The sequence below is a fragment of the Schistocerca piceifrons genome, chromosome 8 (assembly GCF_021461385.2).
Source record: "Schistocerca piceifrons isolate TAMUIC-IGC-003096 chromosome 8, iqSchPice1.1, whole genome shotgun sequence".
NCBI lineage: Eukaryota > Metazoa > Arthropoda > Insecta > Orthoptera > Acrididae > Schistocerca > Schistocerca piceifrons.
In genome coordinates, this window is record NC_060145.1 from 334,756,136 (window position 1) to 334,776,215 (window position 20,080).

Consider the following 20,080-nt stretch of genomic DNA (forward strand, 5'->3'; position numbering starts at 1 on the left):
TATATACTGCTGCATTTCTATCACTGTCTCTGTATTTCTTGATCATAACGTTGTACAAACTTGAGTATTGGTGCTTATCAGCCATATGTATTTCAGTGTGCGCGCAGAGATGAGAAAGAGTAGACTGAACCAAAAGCTGGCTCAGAATTTTTCACGGCCCAAATTTGTGACGATGTTTAGACCGCACGTTACGACGTGCGTGCGCAGAAACAATACACATGTCTTTTGCGCATACTTTTCGTTGCCTATGGGCTGACGTGCTCGTAAACAGCTCGAAAAGTCAAAGAGAACAGATGGAGTGCGGGAAACCAAGACTTGCATAGTGATCTGTCTTTCTAATTCTAAGAGTTCCTTGGGTATGGCGGCGGCTGTGCTGTTGAGGGTTTATGGTGTTTCTGGGTTCGGATGCTTAAAATTGACGTATTGTCGTCCCCGTGGTGTATGCTGTCGAAATATTTCACATGCCAATCTTTACAAGAAGCCGAAATCTTTGGTGTTTAATGGAACATCATTGCTATATAACCCTCTTACGTCAGCACGAGTAAGTTACTAAGTTAAAGAAGTTGTATATCAAATTTTACGCGTTTCAAACGATTTGCCCGTATAACGTTTTGCTTAATGACAGACTGAAACGACCATTATCCGATTTAGAACTGTCTTGAGGTGTGTCAGTGTGTTTGAAGTTGTAAGATGGGCCGGACACGCAGAAGCAGACGAAGAAGAAAGATTTCCGGTAGATGCTCAAGAATAGACTATCAGCAAGAGTTGAGGACCCTTGGCAAGTGGCTTAGAAGCCAGGGATGGAACCCAAATTGTAAATTAAGAGTGGCTGATTTCGACATTACAGGAAGAGGACTTATGGCTGGGGTTGATATAAAGAGTGGTGACAAAATTATGAGCATTCCGTGTGACATACTGTTGACAACAAACACAGTGAATTTGTCTGATGTGGGTTGTTTATTTCATGGAACTGATAACATGTTTTCCGCGCAAGAGGTCTTAGCGACCTTCCTTCTTTGGGAACGTCAGTTGGGGTATCACTCTAAATGGTTCCCATATCTAGATACTTTACCACCAAGTTTTTCAACTCCAGTTTTTTGTGCAGATGATGAAATAAAAATGTTACACAATCACCTATTGGATGCAGTAGTCTCACAAAAACAAGAAGTCAAGGATTCATTTCATAGAATTAGTGATTTAATTTCTACTAGAAAGACATGCACATATTGTGACAGTAATAAATTTTTGGACAGAATGGAAACCTTTTTTACCGTAGAAGCATTTATGTGGGCCTGGTATGTTGTCAACACACGCAGTATATTTTACCCGGTCCCTTTGGTGACGTCTCGACCTTCAATTAAAATTAAAGATAAAAATTGTATGGCATTGGCACCATTTTTGGACCTATTTAATCATTCATATGATGCAGTTGTTGATATTGAAATGAGCCAGAACAGTTATGATATTATTAGTAGATCATGCTATTCAAAATATTCTCAGGTTTTCATTAATTATGGTCCCCATTCAAACATGAAATTGTTTTTAGAGTATGGTTTTATAATTCCTTGCAATCCACATGACTCTGTTGATTTGACATTAGAAGACCTTGTGGATGCTGTAAAGAGAACTAAAGGCATAGAATGCATTTGCTCTGGAGCAAAATATGATTACCTACTTTCTCACAAATTATTGGAAAACATATTTTTATGTTCTGAAGGCTTATCATTTAATGCTAGGGCTGCCATATACATTTTGATTTCACCCGAAGCCAGTAAATTGGGATATAAAAGTGTGTACTCTTCTGAATTCTCAAAAGAGGAAATGTATATGTTGTGCATGACTGGCAAAAAGTTGGTGTCAGTGAAACGTGTGGAATATCAAACTATATTTGGCAGGATGATTGGAAAAGAAACCAACCAGTGTACTTCAAGTTTTCAGGTTGCAAAAGACTTAGTTACAGAATACTTGACTGTTTTGGACAAGTGTGAAGTTTCTTTAAGTGAAATGTGCCAAGATTGATTTGTGAAATGATTGTTCTAATACAGCCTTGTTTGCTGCTTTCACACAAATCTGAAATGGAAACACGCAGTTTATGTAAGTAATGTGCAATGTTGTGGTAGTATTTTGGTGAAGGACAGAATATTAAAATTAGGAAATGCTTCCAGTTTTTTAACCGAAGCTCTGTAACAGTGTAATTCCTTGTTTTAATTAATCTGATATTTTAGTTTGTAGTCAAATGCACATTTATTTTGATAGTGATAAAGAGAAGAGGTTGCGAAGGTGTAAAATAATCTTTTGGAGTTATACAGCAGTTAATATAAATAACTATTAGTGAATATGACCAGTTCGTCTATGTCAAAATTGTTACTTTGTTTAGTAACCTAATCAGTATGAAAATTTATAACTCTGTTAACAAATCTTCGGTGACGGTTATGTAGTGCAATCCTTTCCTCTTGCATTTTTCATAGTCTATGGGTGAAATATCTACGTGCACCAAAATATTCCTGGGATATTTGTTTGTCATACAATCTTTCTGAATTTACTTCATAGATTTAGAATCATAACAAAGTGCATTAAAGATGGTGCAAAAGTAGACATCATCCCATGCTTCAGGTCAGTCTGTTATGTTAACAAGGTTTTCACTACAGCCATGAATGTGGGGGTTGCAGAGTGATGTCTCAATAATAGTCTGAGTTCTTTGTATAGTAAAATTTTGTAGGGTGTTTATAAGCAGAATGATGTAATGGAAACCAAAAGAATAGATTTAAGAAAAAATATTTTAAAGGATAGATTTTGTGCTCTCACCACCTACTTGTGTAATGTTAGGATGTATTTTGCAATTTGTATATACAGTGCTCGAAGTATTTCAGTGCATTTCAGCACGGCCGCCAACAACGGGTAAACCATCTCCTGCAGACAAACCACCAGTTCGACAATGTTTCCACCCTGGTACTGCATCTCTTGCAAGGGAGGGGGAGCAGTTGGTCAAAGGTGGCCGGAAGATCACTGCTGTAGAAATGCTGAATGCTATGGGAGCGTACATCTGGCCAAAGGTGAGCGTGAGCCATTGTAAATTTAATTAGGTTACTCTGTGTCTATTGTTACAGTAGTGGTATCATTTTTCAACATTACAGTAATATGGTACCTGTTTCATTATATCATTTACATATTTGTATAAAATGTGATGAATTAACAAAATTGTTTATGAAATGTAGATCTGCTCAGAGTTAGCAGCTCACAAGTCGATATAGTCTGCTGTCTTATAATTCAATTGGCCTATTTCAGTATGATCTTTCATTTCACCCATGGGGGCTGTAAATAGTGAACAGAAGCAGTGTAGTATACCACTTTTAATTTCTCAGTAATTAATCAGATTGACACATTAGATTCCACTTCACCAGCTTACAACCAGTCACCTTTCAACCTAAGCTAGACCTTGGGCTATGCTAAAAGTCAGAGATAAACCAGAGCATTTGACTAAAGGAAAATTAGTGTTTAAAGTTCCATTGACAGAGTGATCATTGGGGACCGAGCACAAGCTCTGATCAAGGAGAGACGGGAAAGGAACTCTGACATGCACTTTCAGAGGATCTATCCAAACATTTGCCTTAAGTGATTTGCGGAAATCTGGATAACCCTACATATGGATGACTGGATGGGGATTTGAACCACCCTTATCCAGAATGTGATTACAGTGCGCGGCAGGGTTGTGTTTTTCTCTGCTTCATGATGACTGGGTGTTGTGTGTCTATCATCATCATTGACTCGCAAGTCGCCGAAGGGGCATCAACTAAAAAGGACTTGCAATACGGTGGCCAAACTTCCCCGCATGGGGCCTCCCGGCCAACAATGCCATACAATCATTTCATTTCATCTGGCTCAGTCACTGTGTTTGAAGTAACACTTATCAGCTTTAACTATTGATGTCACATCAAGCTTTGAGATGCTACACAAACATGATATCAAAATGGCAACCAATAACATTACAAGTTTTCATGGCATGAAAATATAATCATCAAATACAGAATCATACAAAATCTTAATAATAAATATTGAAGTTTACAGGACAACCATGGGTCAGGATAAGCTAAAATCTAAACTGAGAATTGAAAAATCGTGATGATAGTAAAATATAGAAAGCTACCAAAGATACACGATATGTTGGCTCCAAAATGCAAAAGACTTGGCATCAGCCGTAAACAAACAGTACCTGATATTGAAAACATCAGTTGTCCTATAAACTGTAAAGGCTGATACCAACACAGAGAACCAATATGTGTAAAAGTAATTACACTTGATATCATTTTAGTGGCAATATAACATACTAGGTAAGAAACTCAGATGTACTACAATATTGAAAGAAATAACCAACACTAATGCCTTGAAGCAGAGAACTTATAAATAATAGCTTAGATACTTCAACAAAACAGAAACACAATTTACCACACACACAGTTTGCCATCAAAGAAACACTGAAACTATGAAATGAAATCAAATGATTAAGAAAAACTGTCAAAAATATAAAAATAGCACAATTTAAGAAACCAGAAGAATAAAAAAACTAAATAAAAAACACCAGTGCCATACACAAAGCCCCCCTTAAAATTTCCCAGTTAAATTCAGGAAGCCCTGAAGAATACAGAAATCCTTAGAAACATTGTTCCACCAGCAATACTCACAAATCCAAGTCTGCAGGACAGGATATCACCTTTTTCTGTTCCCTACAACAGAGTTCATAGCCACAACCATCCCGTAGTAGTGTTCATACATGCCCCAGTTTCGTACTCTTTTATTCCAGGTCATGATTCACATGAAGATGGTTGTAACTCTTCTGTCCAATCCTTTATAAAGAAGCAAATCCATTTAACATTACCGTAGGATCTTCTGCAACATGTTCTCATATAAGAGAAACCAAAACCTACTTAGTGCAATTTTCATCCACAGGACATGCACGCCCAAAATAACAGCCCCACCTAGACAAAAAGAACCATCTCATCTAGCTTTCTCCTGCCCTTTTTCTTATCATAAGGTGATTCATCACTTTCCTCTGTCAACCCATGGGCCTTCCACTCCTCTCTTCCTCTACCCCCCCCCCCCCCCCCCCCTCCTGCTATTCAGCCCTCTATATTTAATAAATTTACAACATAACTCCCTAAGAAAATATTCAGCCTGTTAATGTTGCCACAAACATCTGTTTTGTGCACGTCATATCTTAGAGGACTTATAGTAAAAATAGTTGACATCCCTATAAGAGAGAATGAGTCTTGATCTCAATCAGGTACTATGCCAGATTGACTGCCCCAAGCGCTATTTACAACACCTTTGCGTGTAGCAGTTGGATGACCAATGAGACAAAAACCTTCATCAAACACATACTAACATGACATATACGGCATCAGCATTGTTCTCAAATTACATGTAACTTTTGTAAAAATTTAATAGTTGACTCCTGATCTTCCATAACAACATATGGCTGTTAAATATTAATGAAGGATGGATTTTGCAAAACTTACAGTGCAAGATCAGAAACTAGTAAAACAAAATAATGAAACAAGAAATAAAACAAAGGAGCGTGTTATGTATCTATAATACACTTAATGAGCCTTGATGCCTTGAAGAATTTAGAGACACTGAATAAAAAATTTATTTTTGAAAGGAAAATGTTTGTTTATGTATCCTAAAGCTCATATAAATTGTAATCAGTGTTTTTGCTTGTTACTGAGACAATTGGAGACACTGTTTAATCTCTGACTGCTTAGAAGATGAGACATTTGTTAATGAATGACTTCTATAATGCCACAACTCAAAGCCAACTGATGGTTTTGAATGCCAAATTGTTTACAGTTACTATACAGAAATTTCTGCTGTCTTTACTCTTTGACATCTTCATATGAATGTTACTTTTTTCCCCTTTGTTGTCTGTTAGAAATGACGAACAGGTGCTTCTGTCATATTATGTTCACTCAGTTCAGTGGCATATAGTTTTTGAATGAGTAATTTCAAACTCTAGTTTTCTCATGGTATTGTGTCCCTGAGATACTTAATCTGTCCAGATGAAATTCAACCATTTAATATTTCCTTTATGTTTTGTTATTCCATCATTTTGATCTACAAATAACTTTTGCAGCTTAGCTATGTGTGCACTAATATCGTCTGCTTCATTGTGCTTGACCCGAAAAAGGTTTCAATAATGTTTGAACATTGCATACTGCTATGTACAAATCATATATGTAGTTTTTCGCATAGTTCCTCAATTTTTGTATATCAACAAAAATTGAAGAACTCGTTCCCTTTGTGCACTTGTTACGTGTTACTGCTTGCTTTCGTACCATCCCCTTGCCAGTCTACATACATTATTTTTTATTAACTTGTCAGTTCCTATGGCCACTCCACATGTTGGCACATACCATTAATAAAGTTTTAGAATTCATATGAATGAAGCTCCCTAGAGATGTGCCACTTCCATGTTGTTCAGTCATCTGTACCTTCAAGCTTATCAATATCCACTTTATAGTCACTTTTAGTAGCAATGTTCTTATGGAAGGGTCCCATTATTGTAAGACATGTTTCAACAAAAATTTCATCCATCACTCACTGGATTGAGTCAGTCTTCTTTTTAAAACTTTTTTTTTGTGCCATGTACTCATAATAGCTCAGCCAGCAAACAATAAAGGAGGTTGATTAGGGGGAAAAATGTGTAGTCACAAATTTTTTTACAGTGGTAGGCAGGAGTGCTAGGAACAACGCACTAAAAATCCTGACAAGTGGTGTGTGACGATTGGAGTGAGTGGGTGGATGGGAGGATGACACATACAGTGAACTTTGTTTTCTTAAAGAATTTGAAAACTGTGATGTTTTTCAAAAAATTTTCCTACTGTGGAATTAAACAACATATTTTCGACAAGAAAGGGGCTATTCATTTTAGCTCTGGGACCAATAATTTCTGCATTGTAGGGGATGGAAAAATTGCAGATTATAAAAAATGATATTTTAATGGTATAAAATGAATGTTTGTTTGTTAAATAAAGTGAGATACGAACCAAAACTGTGTAACTGTGTTGTACTCACTTCGTGCTCAAATAATAAATGGTCATAAAGTTACTGTATTTGTCTCACTATTAATTGTATCAATGGTAGACTGTGTAAATCTCTACCATTAAGAAATTGTTGGCACTTGTAAAAGTGGGCTGCACTCAGTGGAACCTGTTACCACACCTCCAACATCTTGCAAGGTGGGTGTGAATATGTCTGATCAAATGGGACTGATTGTGTTCAAGTCTAGAACAATAATTGGCTGCAATACTTTGTTTGAGGTATGTTGAAACATCTGAAGCTTCATAACACCTAGGTGAACTACTTTTATTGCAGAGGGAACAAATTTAATCCTGTGGGCCTCTTCAGAGCTTGAGAGAGCTGAGACAGGAGTGATGCATTTTTAGATTAGATTAGATTAGTTTTTTGTTCCATAGATCCGTGCTGAGGAGATCCTCGTGGATGTGGAATGTGTCATTTTTTTAAAAGCTGAAATAACAATACAAATAGTATGAATATATACAATACATGATTTGTTTCTATTAAAAAATTCGTCAATGGAGTAGAAAGAGTTGGCCACTAGTAAGTCTTTCAGGCTCCTTTTAAACTGATCTTTATTAGTAACTAATTTTTTTATATTTGCTGGCAAATTATTGAAGATGAGTGTTCCTGAGTAGTGGACCCCTTTTTGAACTAAAGAAAGTGCTTTTAAGTCCTTGTGCAGATCATTTTTGTTCCTGGTATTGCATGTATGAACTGAGCTGTTTGTTGGAAAAGAGATATATTATTTTGGACAAATTTAATTAAGGAGTAAATATACCCAGGTCTTTGAAGAGGTTTCTACAGGACGTCCATGAATTTACTCCACAAATAATACGTATTACACGCTTTTGGACTCTGAAAACTTTTGTTTGACTTGAAGAGTTACCCCAAAATATTATACCATATGACATTATGGAATGAAAGTAGGCAAAGTATGAAAGCTTTTTCATTTTTATGTCGCCTATGTCTGTTAACACTAGAGTTGCAAATACAGATTTGTTAAGGCGTTTCTGCAGTTCTGTGGTGTCCGCCTCCCAACTGAATTTATTATCAAGTTGTAATCCCAGGAACTTAAGACTGTCAACCTCTTCTATCTGCTCTTCTTCATACTTCATGCATATGCTGGGTGGAAACCTCTTACAGGTTCTGAATTGCACATAGTGAGTCTTTCTGAAGTTTAATGTCGGTGAGTTGGCTTTAAACCATTTATTAATATCCATGAAAATATCATTAGCAGAGCTTTCTAGAACTACACTCGACATACTATTTATTGCAATACTTGTCATCTGCAAACAAAACAAACTCTGCTTCTGGCAGTGTAACTGATGAGAGATCATTAATGTACACAAGAAAAAGCAATGGCCCTAAGATGGATCCTTGTGGGATGCCACATGTAATTTCTTCCCATTCTGATGATGACTGATGACTTAATTCACTAGTCCCTTGCACTGACACCCTTTGTTTCCTCTTAGCGAGGTATGGCTTGAACCATTTTGCAGCACTGCCCATGACACCATAGAATTCTAATTTATTTAAAAAGATGTTGTGGTTCACACAATCGAATGCCTTTGACAAATCACAGAAAATACCTGCTGCTTGTAACTTGTTATTTAATGAATTAAGTACATTTTCACTGTAGGTGTAAATAGCCTTCTTGATATCAGAACCCTTCAGAAATCCAAACTGTGTTCCTGATAATATGTTTGTGGTCAGATGGTTGAGAAGCTGCCTCTACATTACTTTTTCTAAAATTTTTGAGAATGCTGGCAAAAGTGAAATTGGTCTGTAGTTTGATGGTATCTCTTTATCCCCTTTCTTGAATAGAGGCTTAACGTCTGCATATTTTAGCCAGTCAGGAAATGTCCCAGTTATAATTGACTGGTTACACAAGTAACTTAGAATTGTACTAAACTCACAAGAACATGCCTTAATTAACTTTGTTGATATTTCATCGTAACCACTAGAATACTTTGTTTTTAAAGATTTTGTTATGGAAGTTATTTCTTTTGGTGAAGTGAGTGACATATTCATGTACCTGAAGCTATTTGTAAAGGCTAGTTTCAGATATTCAAGGGCATTATTTACTGATCCTGACAATCCCATTCTATCAGTAACGGATATAAAGTACTTGTTAAGTAGATTTGCCACACTATGCCCAACGGTTACTAATGTGTCATCTACACTTAGTACTATTTGCTCCTCTTCATTTCTGGTTCTACCAGTCCCCCCTTTCACTATATCCCATATTGTTTTTATTTTGTTCCCTGACATTGCTATCTTCTTCTCATAGTGCATTTGTTTAGATGTCTGAATTACTTTTTTTAATATTTTACAGTATTCCTTGTATTTAGCTAAATCATCAGCATTGGAGCTATTCTTGGTCTACAGATACATTTTCCTTTTTGTCTTACAGGAAATCTTTATTCCTTGTGTAATCCATGGTTTTATTATAGACTTCTGTTTAATTTGAATAACTTTTAGAGGAAAACAGTTTTCAAACATGGTACTGACATTGTTCATGAATGTGTTATATTTTTCATTCATGTCATGAGCACTATAAACATCTTTCCAGTTCATATGTTTGAGCAGTTTTCTAAACACTCAATTTTTGATTGATTGACTACTCTCCTGTACTCAGATTTAGCAGTCTTGATAATCTGCTTAGAATTTACATCTAAAACAAGGAGCTGCATGTCATGATCTGATAGTCCATTTATTACAGGTTTTATGATATGATTTTGTTCCTTTGATTTGCCTATAAAAATGTTATCAGTGGCTGTCCTTGAGGATTTAGTGATCCTAGTTGGGAGGATTTAGTGATACTAGTTGGTTAGATTGAAAGACAACATTCTCTCTCTTCGTTTAGTCGCTTCCGACTCTTCGTGACCCCATGAACCAAATCACCCCACTTTTTCCTGTCTTGCACTTTCTCCCGTAGACCTTCCAGGTTGGAACACATGGCTTCTGTGATGCCATCCATCCATCTCGTCCTCTGATATCCTCTTCTTCTAGTTCCTTCAATCTTCCCCAGCATTAATGTTTTTTCCAGCGAGGCATGCCTTCGCATTGTGTGTCCAAAGTAGGTCAGCTTTTGTTTTAACATTAGACCTTCCAGGGAGAAATCTGGTTTTATTTGCTCCAATATTGATCTGTTAGTTCTCTTTGCAGTCCATGGAACTCTAAGAAGTTTCCTCCAACACCACAATTTGAAGGAGTTAATTCTTCGCCGTTCAGCCTTTCTAATGGTCCAGGTCTCACATCCTTACATCACAACTGGAAAGACCATAGCCCTCACAATACGGATCGTTGTTGCTAGTGTTATTATCTCTGGACCTTATAACCTTGTCAAGGTTTGACATCGCCTGTCTACCGAGCAACAGGTGTCTCCGGATTTCATGGCTGCAGTCGCCATCAGCAGAGATCTGGGAACTGAGATAACTGAATGTTGTCACTACCTCCATGGTTTCTCCTGCTATATCGCACGAATTGATAGGTGTAGTTGCCATAATTTTCATTTTCTTCACATTCAGCCTAAGACTGGCCTTTTCACTCGAGTCTTTCACCTTCAGCAAGTGTGTTCTCAATTCTTCTTCACTTTCTGCCTACAGGATCGTATCATCCATGTACCTGAGATTGTTTACATTTATTCCAGCTATTTTAATTCCTGTTTCTCCTTCATCTAGCCTTGCATTCCTCATAACATGTTCTGCATGCTGATTGAATAAGTACGGTGACAGTATGCAGCCTTGCCGGACCCCTTTCTGAATCTTTATCCATTTCGTTGTTCCATACATAGTTCTCACCGTGGCTTCTTGGTCAAGGTATAAACTCCGTATCAGATGAATGAGGTGATCTGGTACACCCATGTTTTTCAGTACGTTCCATAATTTGTTGTGATTGACACAGTCAAAGGCTTTGGCGTAGTCAATAAAGCAGAGGTACACATCTCTCTGTAATTCTCTTGCTTTTTCCATAATCCACTGAATGTTAGCAATTTGATCTCTAATTCCTCTTCGTTTCCTAAATCCAGCTTGTTCTTCTGGTAGCTCTCGATCTAGATATTGGCGAAGTCTATTTTGTAAGATTTTCAACATAACTTTGCTAGCATGTGAGATAAGTGCGATTGTTCGGTAGTCTGAGCATTCTTTAGAACTTCTCTTCTTTGGAATGGGGATGAATACTGATCTTTTCCAGTCTTCTGGCCACTGCTGCGTGATCCATATTTTTTGACATATTGAGTGCAGCACTTTCACTGTATCCTTTCCAGTGACTTTAAACAATTCTGCTGGTATTTCATCATTTCCACTAGTTTTGTTATCAGCCATATTTTCAAGGGCCCACTGGATTTCGCTCTCCAAAATATCTGGCTCTAGTTCTAAATTAACATTAACATCAGCAGTAGGAGCCCTGTCATTATGTAGTTCTTTCTTGTATAGGTCTTCTACATATTCTGCCCATCTTTCCTTAACATCCTTTGCTTCACTCAGATCTTTCCCGTTTCTATCTTTTATCATTTCAATTTTTGCCTGGAATTTCCCTTTAATTTCTCTACTTTTCTTATAAAGATCTCTTGTCTTCCCCATTGCATTACTATATTCAACTTCCTTGCACTGTTCATTAAAGAATATATTTTTCTCTCTTCTAGCTAATTTCTGAAAATCTTTATTTAATTCAAACATAGCTGATCTATCTCCCTTGATTTTTGCTTTCCTTCGTTCTTCTGCAACTTGCAGTGCCTCAACTGATAGCCATCTAGCCTTCTTGCCGTTCCTTTTCTTGGGAATGTGTTTCTCTGCAGCCTCCTTGACAGTATTAGCTACTTCTGTCCACATCTCTTGTGAGCTTTTGTCCTCCAGCTCTAATACATTAAATCTGTTTTGCACCCCTACAGTGTAGTCGGAGGGTATAGAGTTAAGGTCGAATCTGCAAGTTGGGATACTTTTTGCTACATTCTGAAGTTTCAGCCGAAATTTTGCAGTCAGGAGCTCACGATCTGATCCGCAGTCAGCGCCAGGTCTTATTGTAGCTGACTGAACCGCGCTCTTCCACCTCTGATTACAAAGTATGTAATCAATTTGGTTCCGGTGTTGTCCATCTGGCGAAGTCCAGGTATATAGGTGACGTTTTGGTAGTTTAACAGTGTATTAGTAATTATGAGTGAATTTTCTTGGCAGAATTCTAGGAGTCTCTGTCCTGCTTCATTTGTTGTATCAAGACCATATTTCCCTGTTATACCTTCTACAGCTTGATTTCCCACTTTTGCATTCCAATCTCTGACTATGAAGACGGTATCCTTTTTTGGTGTTGACAGTAGTAATTCTTGTCAATCTCCATAGAACTGGTCAATAATTTCCTTTTCAGCATCAGTTGCTGGTGCATAAACTTGAATTACTGTGATGTTGAGGGGCTGACCTTGAAGTCTGATGGACATCATTCTATCATTTTTACATTTGCATCCCATTACAGCTTTTCTCACTTTATCACTAACTATGAAGGCTACTCCATTACTTCTGTTGTTATCGTGCCCAGAATAATACACCATATGGCCATCCGAAGCAAATTCTCCCATGCCAGTCCACCTCATTTCACTTATTCCCAATATGTCGATGTTAATTTTCTCCCTTTCTCTTTTCACTATGACTAGTTTTCCTTGATACATGGATCTTACATTCCATGTTCCTATGCAGTGCTTCTCTTTGCATCATCTTACTCTTCGTGAAGCTCCTCTCAACCTGGTTCCCCCCGGAGATCCGATCGGGGAACTTGAAACTCCGGAACATTTTGAGCTGAGCGAAGCCATGGGGTTTTCTTGGGATAGTTCAGTGGTGGTTTCCCATTGCCTTCCACTGTCCTCCAACTTCTATCTGCTCACCGACTCAGTTTCCCGCTGGAGTTGGTTACCCAACCTTCCACTGAGTTTCTCGGCTTAACAGGGGCACCACGTGTAGGTAGGAAGTTGGAGAATTGAGGTGACAGAGGCTGTGAGAACTCTCTTGCTGAGTTCTTGTAATCGCGTATCACCCCCATTTTATGCCAGTCTCATGATGTCTGCAGAGAGACCCCCCTCCCCCCTCCGGTTGTTTCCTGGGCCCAAAGACAACATTACTAACTGAAGTAATTGTTTACTGGAAGATTGCATTAGAAAATCTGTATTAAAGTCACCAGCAATCAAAATTTCTTTGTTTCTTCCTGTTAAATAACCCAAAAGAGCTTCTAGATGATTTATAAATAGATTATAATTTCCTGCAGGTGCTCAGTAAATAGTTACTATTATATAGGATCTGTTATGGAACTCTACTTCTGTGCACATGCTTCTAGATGCTGCTCTAAACAGAATTTATTAATGTCTATGTTCTTGAATTTATGGCAGTTTTTAATAAATGTGGCAACTCCTCCTCCATCCATATCTACTCTGCAGAAGTAGGAAGCTAGCTTAAATCCTGAAATGTCTAACATATCTATTCCAGTGGTCACTTGATGTTCAGAGAGGCAGATTATGTAAATTTGGTTAGATGAATTCATTTCATCGATACAAATGAGTAGTTCATCAACTTTATTTCTGAGTCCCGGAATGTTCTGGTGTAATAAAGATAACTGATACTGCATACTAATGGGATTATAACTGCTTTGGCGAAGATGAACTGGCGGTTTCTGATTACTTTCTGTTAAACATTGTTTAAATGGAAGCTGTATGATAAAATTTGACTCCTGTTCATCTGTTTTCTTAAACTGAGTGTGTCTGCCAATCTCTCTTAAAACTTGTTTTCTTTCCCCCTTCCCTATTCTAAAAAAGGCATCCCTCTGACAACTGTGACCACTGGTATTTTACCACTTGTGACAGTGTCCCCTCTTAAGATTTCTGCAATCAACCTGGACAGTTTTCCCTTCCCTTCCCTTCCCTTCCCTTCCCTTCCCTTCCCTTCCCTTCCCTTCCCTTCCCTTCCCTTCCCTTCCCTTCCCTTCCCTTCCCTTCCCTTCCCTTCCCTTCCCTTCCCTTCCCTATTGAGGTGAAGGCCGTGCCTAGTGTAGTCCCACCTATCGATAGCATCCACAGGAATCAGACCAATATGGGACCCTATATCCGTCCTAAGCAGCCATCCCAACTCCCAAGTTCACTCTCCCTACAGGAGAGTTCAAATGAGGTCGATCGTGGTGTCTCAACACAGACACAAATCCCACACTCATATGCTTCGTTGCTGATGCTATCTTCACCAGGTCACTCTCTATGGATATTCAGAGTCTCTGTCATTGCTATTTCCCAGACCACCCACTATAACCACAGCGTACTCCTTTGTGAAATACTTGCATAAAGAACCTACATCCTCTGTTACCTGACCCAGATCTGCACTAGGCTTGAAAAAGTTTGTGACCTGGTACTGTGGACCTAGATTTTCCTGCAGTTGTTGGCCAACACCTCTACCATGGGAACTACCTAACAGAACTTTCTTTCTGTTTACAAATTTCCCTACCTTTTTCAAGTCCATGAAAGCTTGTTGTGCCGTTTCTACAGCTTCAGCTACATGAGGCTCATCCGATTATGACTGAGGCAACAGGTCAAATCTATTGTCAAGATTTATGACAAAGCTGTCTGATGCTCTCCTTTGCCTGTTCCCCCAGTTCCCCCTATTACCTGTTGCCACTTCCCACCTCTCTTCACCCTTCTCCCTCTTTAACCTGTCCAGATCCTCCCTTGCCTTATCTAGGTCAGCTTGAAGAGCTGCAATTTTCCCTTCCTGTTCCAGTATTTTCCTATCTCTACTGCAGATCCTACAATACCACTGGTGAGCCTCATTTATGTCCCCATTTCCCACGCCACTACATTCGCCCCAATGAAAGGAACTACAGCACCCATCACCCCATACCCCAAAACTAACGATCCTATGGCGTCACACACACTTCTCACTCATCATAAAATGAAAATCGTATAAACTGATTTAAGTACTGACTAAAACGTAAACAATGATTTATGTACTGACTAAAACATAAACAAAGGACCCTAGAAACTATTCAGGCAGATATAAATTTCATGCCCCACATGTTGTGAAAAGTATTTGGGCCCTTGTCAGTGGAGATAATGATACTGACATTGTCGAATAAATATTGGTTGCATGTTTCACTTTGGGCATGCTCTTCAGTGTGGTAGACAGCTGATAGCTTCAGTTGTTGAGCTTTTTGAAATAATAACCCATGTAACAACTGCAAACAAGTGCTCACATAATAAACTGAAAGTAACTCCATTGTATAAACCCAAGCTCAGTGAATTTATTTTGTCTACTCACTCATGGTAGGTAAAATTGCCTTTCTTGGATGAACACTAAAACTATCTTACAGGATAACTAGGGAACAGTTTCCCCTCTAGCAGTGTAGAACAGTGTGTAAAGATTTAAGTAGAATTTGTCCATATTTGCATTATTATTGTTAGTAGATCATTTCTGTATTCCATGAAGTAAGCGTTAACACACTTTGTGAAAAATACACCCCGTAAATGTGTGTGTGCACTGTTTGCTGACTTGCTTGCTAGCTCTTCAGTTTGCACACCTGTGAAGGAGGGAAGTAGAATGTGCAATAACCTCCCTCCACTGGCTAAAGTCTAGATCAGGGGTGCGGCAGTTGTGGCAGTGCTTATCTGCTGCTCATAAGTTGGCAAGGCGCCAATTTCGCATAGCCAGTAGGATGATTCTTTGACGTAACCAAAGAAAGGTGAGAACAAAAGCAATGTATTTCTAGCTCTGAAATTGAAACCATTGTCTTGTTTGTTGTTTTTTGGTATATTAGTGAGCATAGAGAGAAATATTTTGTAATTATGGCAGCATATACTATAAATTGGACTGATTTAAGTGATTTAGTTCTGCACAGCAACATCGACTGTTAGTGCACGTCTTGTGGATTAATTGCAGAGAGACGAAAATTTATCAAATTTGGTGGTGAAATGACTCTTAGTCAATGGTGTGTATGGAAGGAATCATCTGGAAGGGCAGCAAAAGCTGCCACTTTGAGTAAGTGGATCAATGTTTTTAATTCAGTGTTTTTTAATAAGAGTTGCATGTTCAGTATATTAATGAACATTGATCTACATACCTTCTCTAAAGATTTAACGAAAAAACTTGATCACTTACCCAGTGTGCTTGCACACACAGACTGTGTAACAACACAGAACAGAGAAAGTTCACTGCTTTTTCGAATATATCATGGGTTGCGACACTGTCCATGGTTTGGAGAGACTGGCACAGTTCAAATAACTGTGACTCAAGCAAGGAGCAATTAATTTATAGTCCTTGTTTATGGCAGTGTTTCACACTTTCTTACGTATGTATTCCTTCAAAACTCTCATCTGCCTCTTGCTCTCTCATTGGCTATGTAATGTAAACAGTGGACACATCTTCTTTTTTTCCATCGTCCCTTACAACAAGAGCTGACAACTTTCCTGCATGAAATGCATAAGTATCCCATTGGCCCTGTTGTAGACTTTTACCCCTCCAGCCTGCCACACCAGCAGGATGCAATTTATACCTTAATAAGATTCTGTTGTGCTTAGATGTTGTACACACATTTAATATTTGTTCTTAGGCCACTTTATTCAACAATAAACTTTAATTTTTTTATAGTTACAACACCATGTTTAACAATTTGCCATTTTTCCACCCTCAGCAATGGGAAAACTATTAATTCTAGAGAAAAAATGAATATGACCTTTTTTGTAAGAAATTTAATATACTCTAATTTTGTAGAGGGAAACATTTTTGCTAGGAGCCTTAGTTTAAGAATTATATAAGAAAAATATGAAAAAGCTATCTTAAAGCATCACCCCCTGCCCTTCCACCCACACTCAACTAGTCAATATTGTTTGTATGTTTTTCCTGGCACTCAGCAACCAGAGACTGTGTCATGTGTGGGCAAGTTGTGTTTACGTATGTTGTCTATTTGTGAGGAAGGCCTTGTTGGCCAAAAGCTCACTTCCTGACAGTCTTTTCGTTGTTCCTATCTGCTATATGGTCCGTAGCAACTATCCTTTTCATAATATTGTTACATTCCATCCTCGATTTTACATTGTTTGATTTCTCAAGGATTGTCCTTTTATTTCAACACAAAGCTGAGAGAAGAATTATATTTTATTCATACCAATATCTCATTAAATCGTACCAAGCATTACGGACTTCAGTACCTCTATCTTAGATACTTTGCAACTTTTTAATTGTTCATCTTATTCTGTACTGCTTGTGCCTATAGAAAAAAGATATTTTGAAATTCTAGCAATAAATTTTGTAAATTCTTTAATATTAATTAGTTTTTGCCCAATAATTTAGAAAAGTTGCCTTTTTTATTTTTTGGAGTTTGTCGGAATACATATGCCTGTGCTTGTGTAACAGTAGCAGTTAGCACTATTCCATGCAGTATGCATACTTATTTAGAGCCGTTTTAGGTTTCAGAAGATTCTGCTTTTTGGCTATATTTCTGAACAGATATGTTACAAAATAAGGGTCAATGAAGAACAAGCTGTGTTGTTTTTGTAGATGGTTCTATTTTAAGCCTGCAGTATTTTCATACATTATTTTATCTCATTTGCTCTAGGTAACTCCTGTGAGCTCTGTGAACAATATTACAAGTACTCAGTCTAAAATGGAGACACAACCTCAGGCAGTATGTCTTTTAACCCTCTACTGCATGGTGTTCCTATTTGCCAACAAACTGTAAATTTATGTACAATGTCAAGAAAACTACTTATATATACATGGTGTTGCTATGTGGTAACACACAGTGTGTAGCTGTATGGACCTAGACTGCAGTTACATCTATTTAGATCCAACCTCTGCGAACCATCGTGAAGTGCATGGCAGTAGGTATGTCCCACTGTACCAGTTATTAGGGCTGTTTCCTGTTTCATTCATATATGGACCACAGGAAAAATGATTGTGTAATGCCTCTGTGTGTGTGCTGTAATTAAACTTATCGTTATGATGCCTATGGGAGCAATATGCAAGGGGCTGTAATATATTCCTAGAAGTCATCAATTAAAGTCAATTCTTGAAACGTTAGTAGACTTTCTTGGGATAGTTTCCATCTGTCTTAGTCTGCCAGTTCAGTCCCTTCAGCATCTCAGTGACTCTCTCATGGGTCAAACAAACTTGGGACCATTAGTGTTGCCGCCCTCTGTCTGTCAAATATCCCATGCTAGTATCTCAAGTGATTTGTAAGCAATCACTTTTGTAGATTGGTGGAATTTTCCTAAATTCTACCAATAAAAAAGTCTTACCAACTGCTTTACCCATGACTGAACGTATGTGATCATTCCATTTCATGATATACACGTGCTGTGCTGTGGGGCAATCAGTATGGTCGAAAATGAACACACTTCATATGTCGTGATCGCAGTATTGCTCCAAGATGACCGGCTTCAACAGTCTTATGCTGCCATCATCTGATGTAATGGGAAAACAAAGATAATAAGGGGGGCTGGAGGGAGACTAAAATTCATATGACGGATATACGAGGGTCATCCACAAAGGGAGTTCTGTTTCTAATTCTGTCCTCGGCAGCACTATGATCGCAGTTCCGAGCAGGTGTGGCAGTTAATTTGACTCAAGGAGAAGCATTGTAGTGCTTCTTTATAATGTCAGCCATAATTGAAAATGCCACCATGTGTGAAATCAGATCTGTGATTCGTTTTCTAAATGCAAAGAAAGTTAAACCAAAGGAAATTCATCTGCAAATCTGTGAGGTTTACAGGCAAAATGCTATGAGTGATTCAATGGTTAGAAGATGGGTCAGACTGTTCAGTGAAGGACGTGATCAAGTGCACGATGAAGAATGAAGTGGACGCCCGTCTGTGGTTACTGATGAACTGGTTCACACAGTTAAAGAGAAGGTTAAGCACAACCATAAGCTTACACTTAGTGCCCTTGCTATGGAAGTTCCACAAATCTTACAATCACCAATTCATGATATTCTTACTGAAAAACTGAAATTTCAAAAAGTTTGCTAACATTGGGTACCCAAAAATCTTACTGAACAACACAAAAAACAAACAGATGGGCAGTGCACTTCAGTTTTTTACACAGTACAATGAAGAAGATGATGGTTTTCTTTCTCGGATGGTGATGGGGGATGAAACTTGGGTATTGTATGACACCCCTGAAACAAAACAGCAATCAATGGAATGGAGACACAGTTCATCCCCAACAAAGGTTAAGCCTAAACAAATCTTGACACCTCGAAAAGTCATGTGCGCCATTTTTTGGGACAGAAAAGGCATTTTGCTGATTGATTTCTTACCACGAGGCCAAACAATCAATGCACATAGTTACTGCAAGACCATTAAGAAATTGTGCCGTGCTATACAGAACAAGCGCCGAGCATTACTGTCAAAAGTTATTGTTTTTTTCCACGATAATGGCCTACCTCACACGGTTAATGTGCTGAACACCATTCTCACAAGTTTGTCACATACTGTCAGTGGAGTGTTAACATGGAGGTGGCAGACCCGCTACAAAGTTATCTATCTCGCAGTCGGATGATCACATTCAGTGGTTACAAGCAATGAATAGCGGTATTTTATTGCCATGTCCTATTGGACTTCAACACAGTTGTATTTGCCACTGCTGTCTGCTTTGATGTGGATAACAAAAGTATAATTTCTAACTTCCTTTTTCAGTTTAGATTTTTTAAATTTCTTCAATTCCGTAGTATTTGAAGTGACTTTTCTGTTTGCTACACTGTTTGTGTTTATTCAGCTTTATTCTTTTGCCGTCATGCAAACCTGGGGATTGGACATGTTATTTAATAAAAATGTCGTGTCACACTCAGAACTGTAGACAAGTGGCAGAGTTTACATTAAAATTTATTCTGTATCTCGTACTGTTATTGTGGGGGATCACAGGACAGCTGAAAGGGATTTTTATTGTCTGTATCAAAAGCCACTAAGGAGTAAATGTGGTGAGAAGTGAAAGTAAAATTCCAGGGAACTTAAAACAGGCTTCTACAATATGTACCATTATCTATTTTACTCTGT

General features: G+C 38.1%; 2 protein-coding genes across 2 annotated transcripts in view; both read left to right on the top strand.

Annotated features, from left to right (window-relative positions):
- Positions 1 to 334: 334 nt before the first annotated feature.
- The window catches only part of LOC124711139 (iron-sulfur clusters transporter ABCB7, mitochondrial), an 87,282-nt gene continuing 67,536 nt past the window's right edge, over positions 335 to 20,080 (top strand). The window contains exons 1-2 of the mRNA XM_047241034.1: positions 335 to 541; positions 2,871 to 3,053. Of these exons, the coding sequence (XP_047096990.1) occupies positions 359 to 541; positions 2,871 to 3,053 (366 nt within the window). The 5' untranslated portion in view covers positions 335 to 358. The remainder of the gene's footprint in view (positions 542 to 2,870; positions 3,054 to 20,080) is intronic.
- Positions 548 to 3,009, top strand: LOC124711140 (SET domain-containing protein 4). Its single transcript, XM_047241035.1, has 2 exons — positions 548 to 2,094; positions 2,881 to 3,009. The coding sequence occupies exon 1, from the start codon at positions 691 to 693 to the stop codon at positions 2,017 to 2,019; it is 1,329 nt and encodes a 442-aa protein (XP_047096991.1). The 5' UTR covers positions 548 to 690; the 3' UTR covers positions 2,020 to 2,094; positions 2,881 to 3,009.

Excerpts from the sequence above, each read along its gene's own strand:
- LOC124711140 (XM_047241035.1), top strand. The coding sequence starts at position 691 with ATGGGCCGGACACGCAGAAGCAGACGAAGAAGAAAGATTTCCGGTAGA.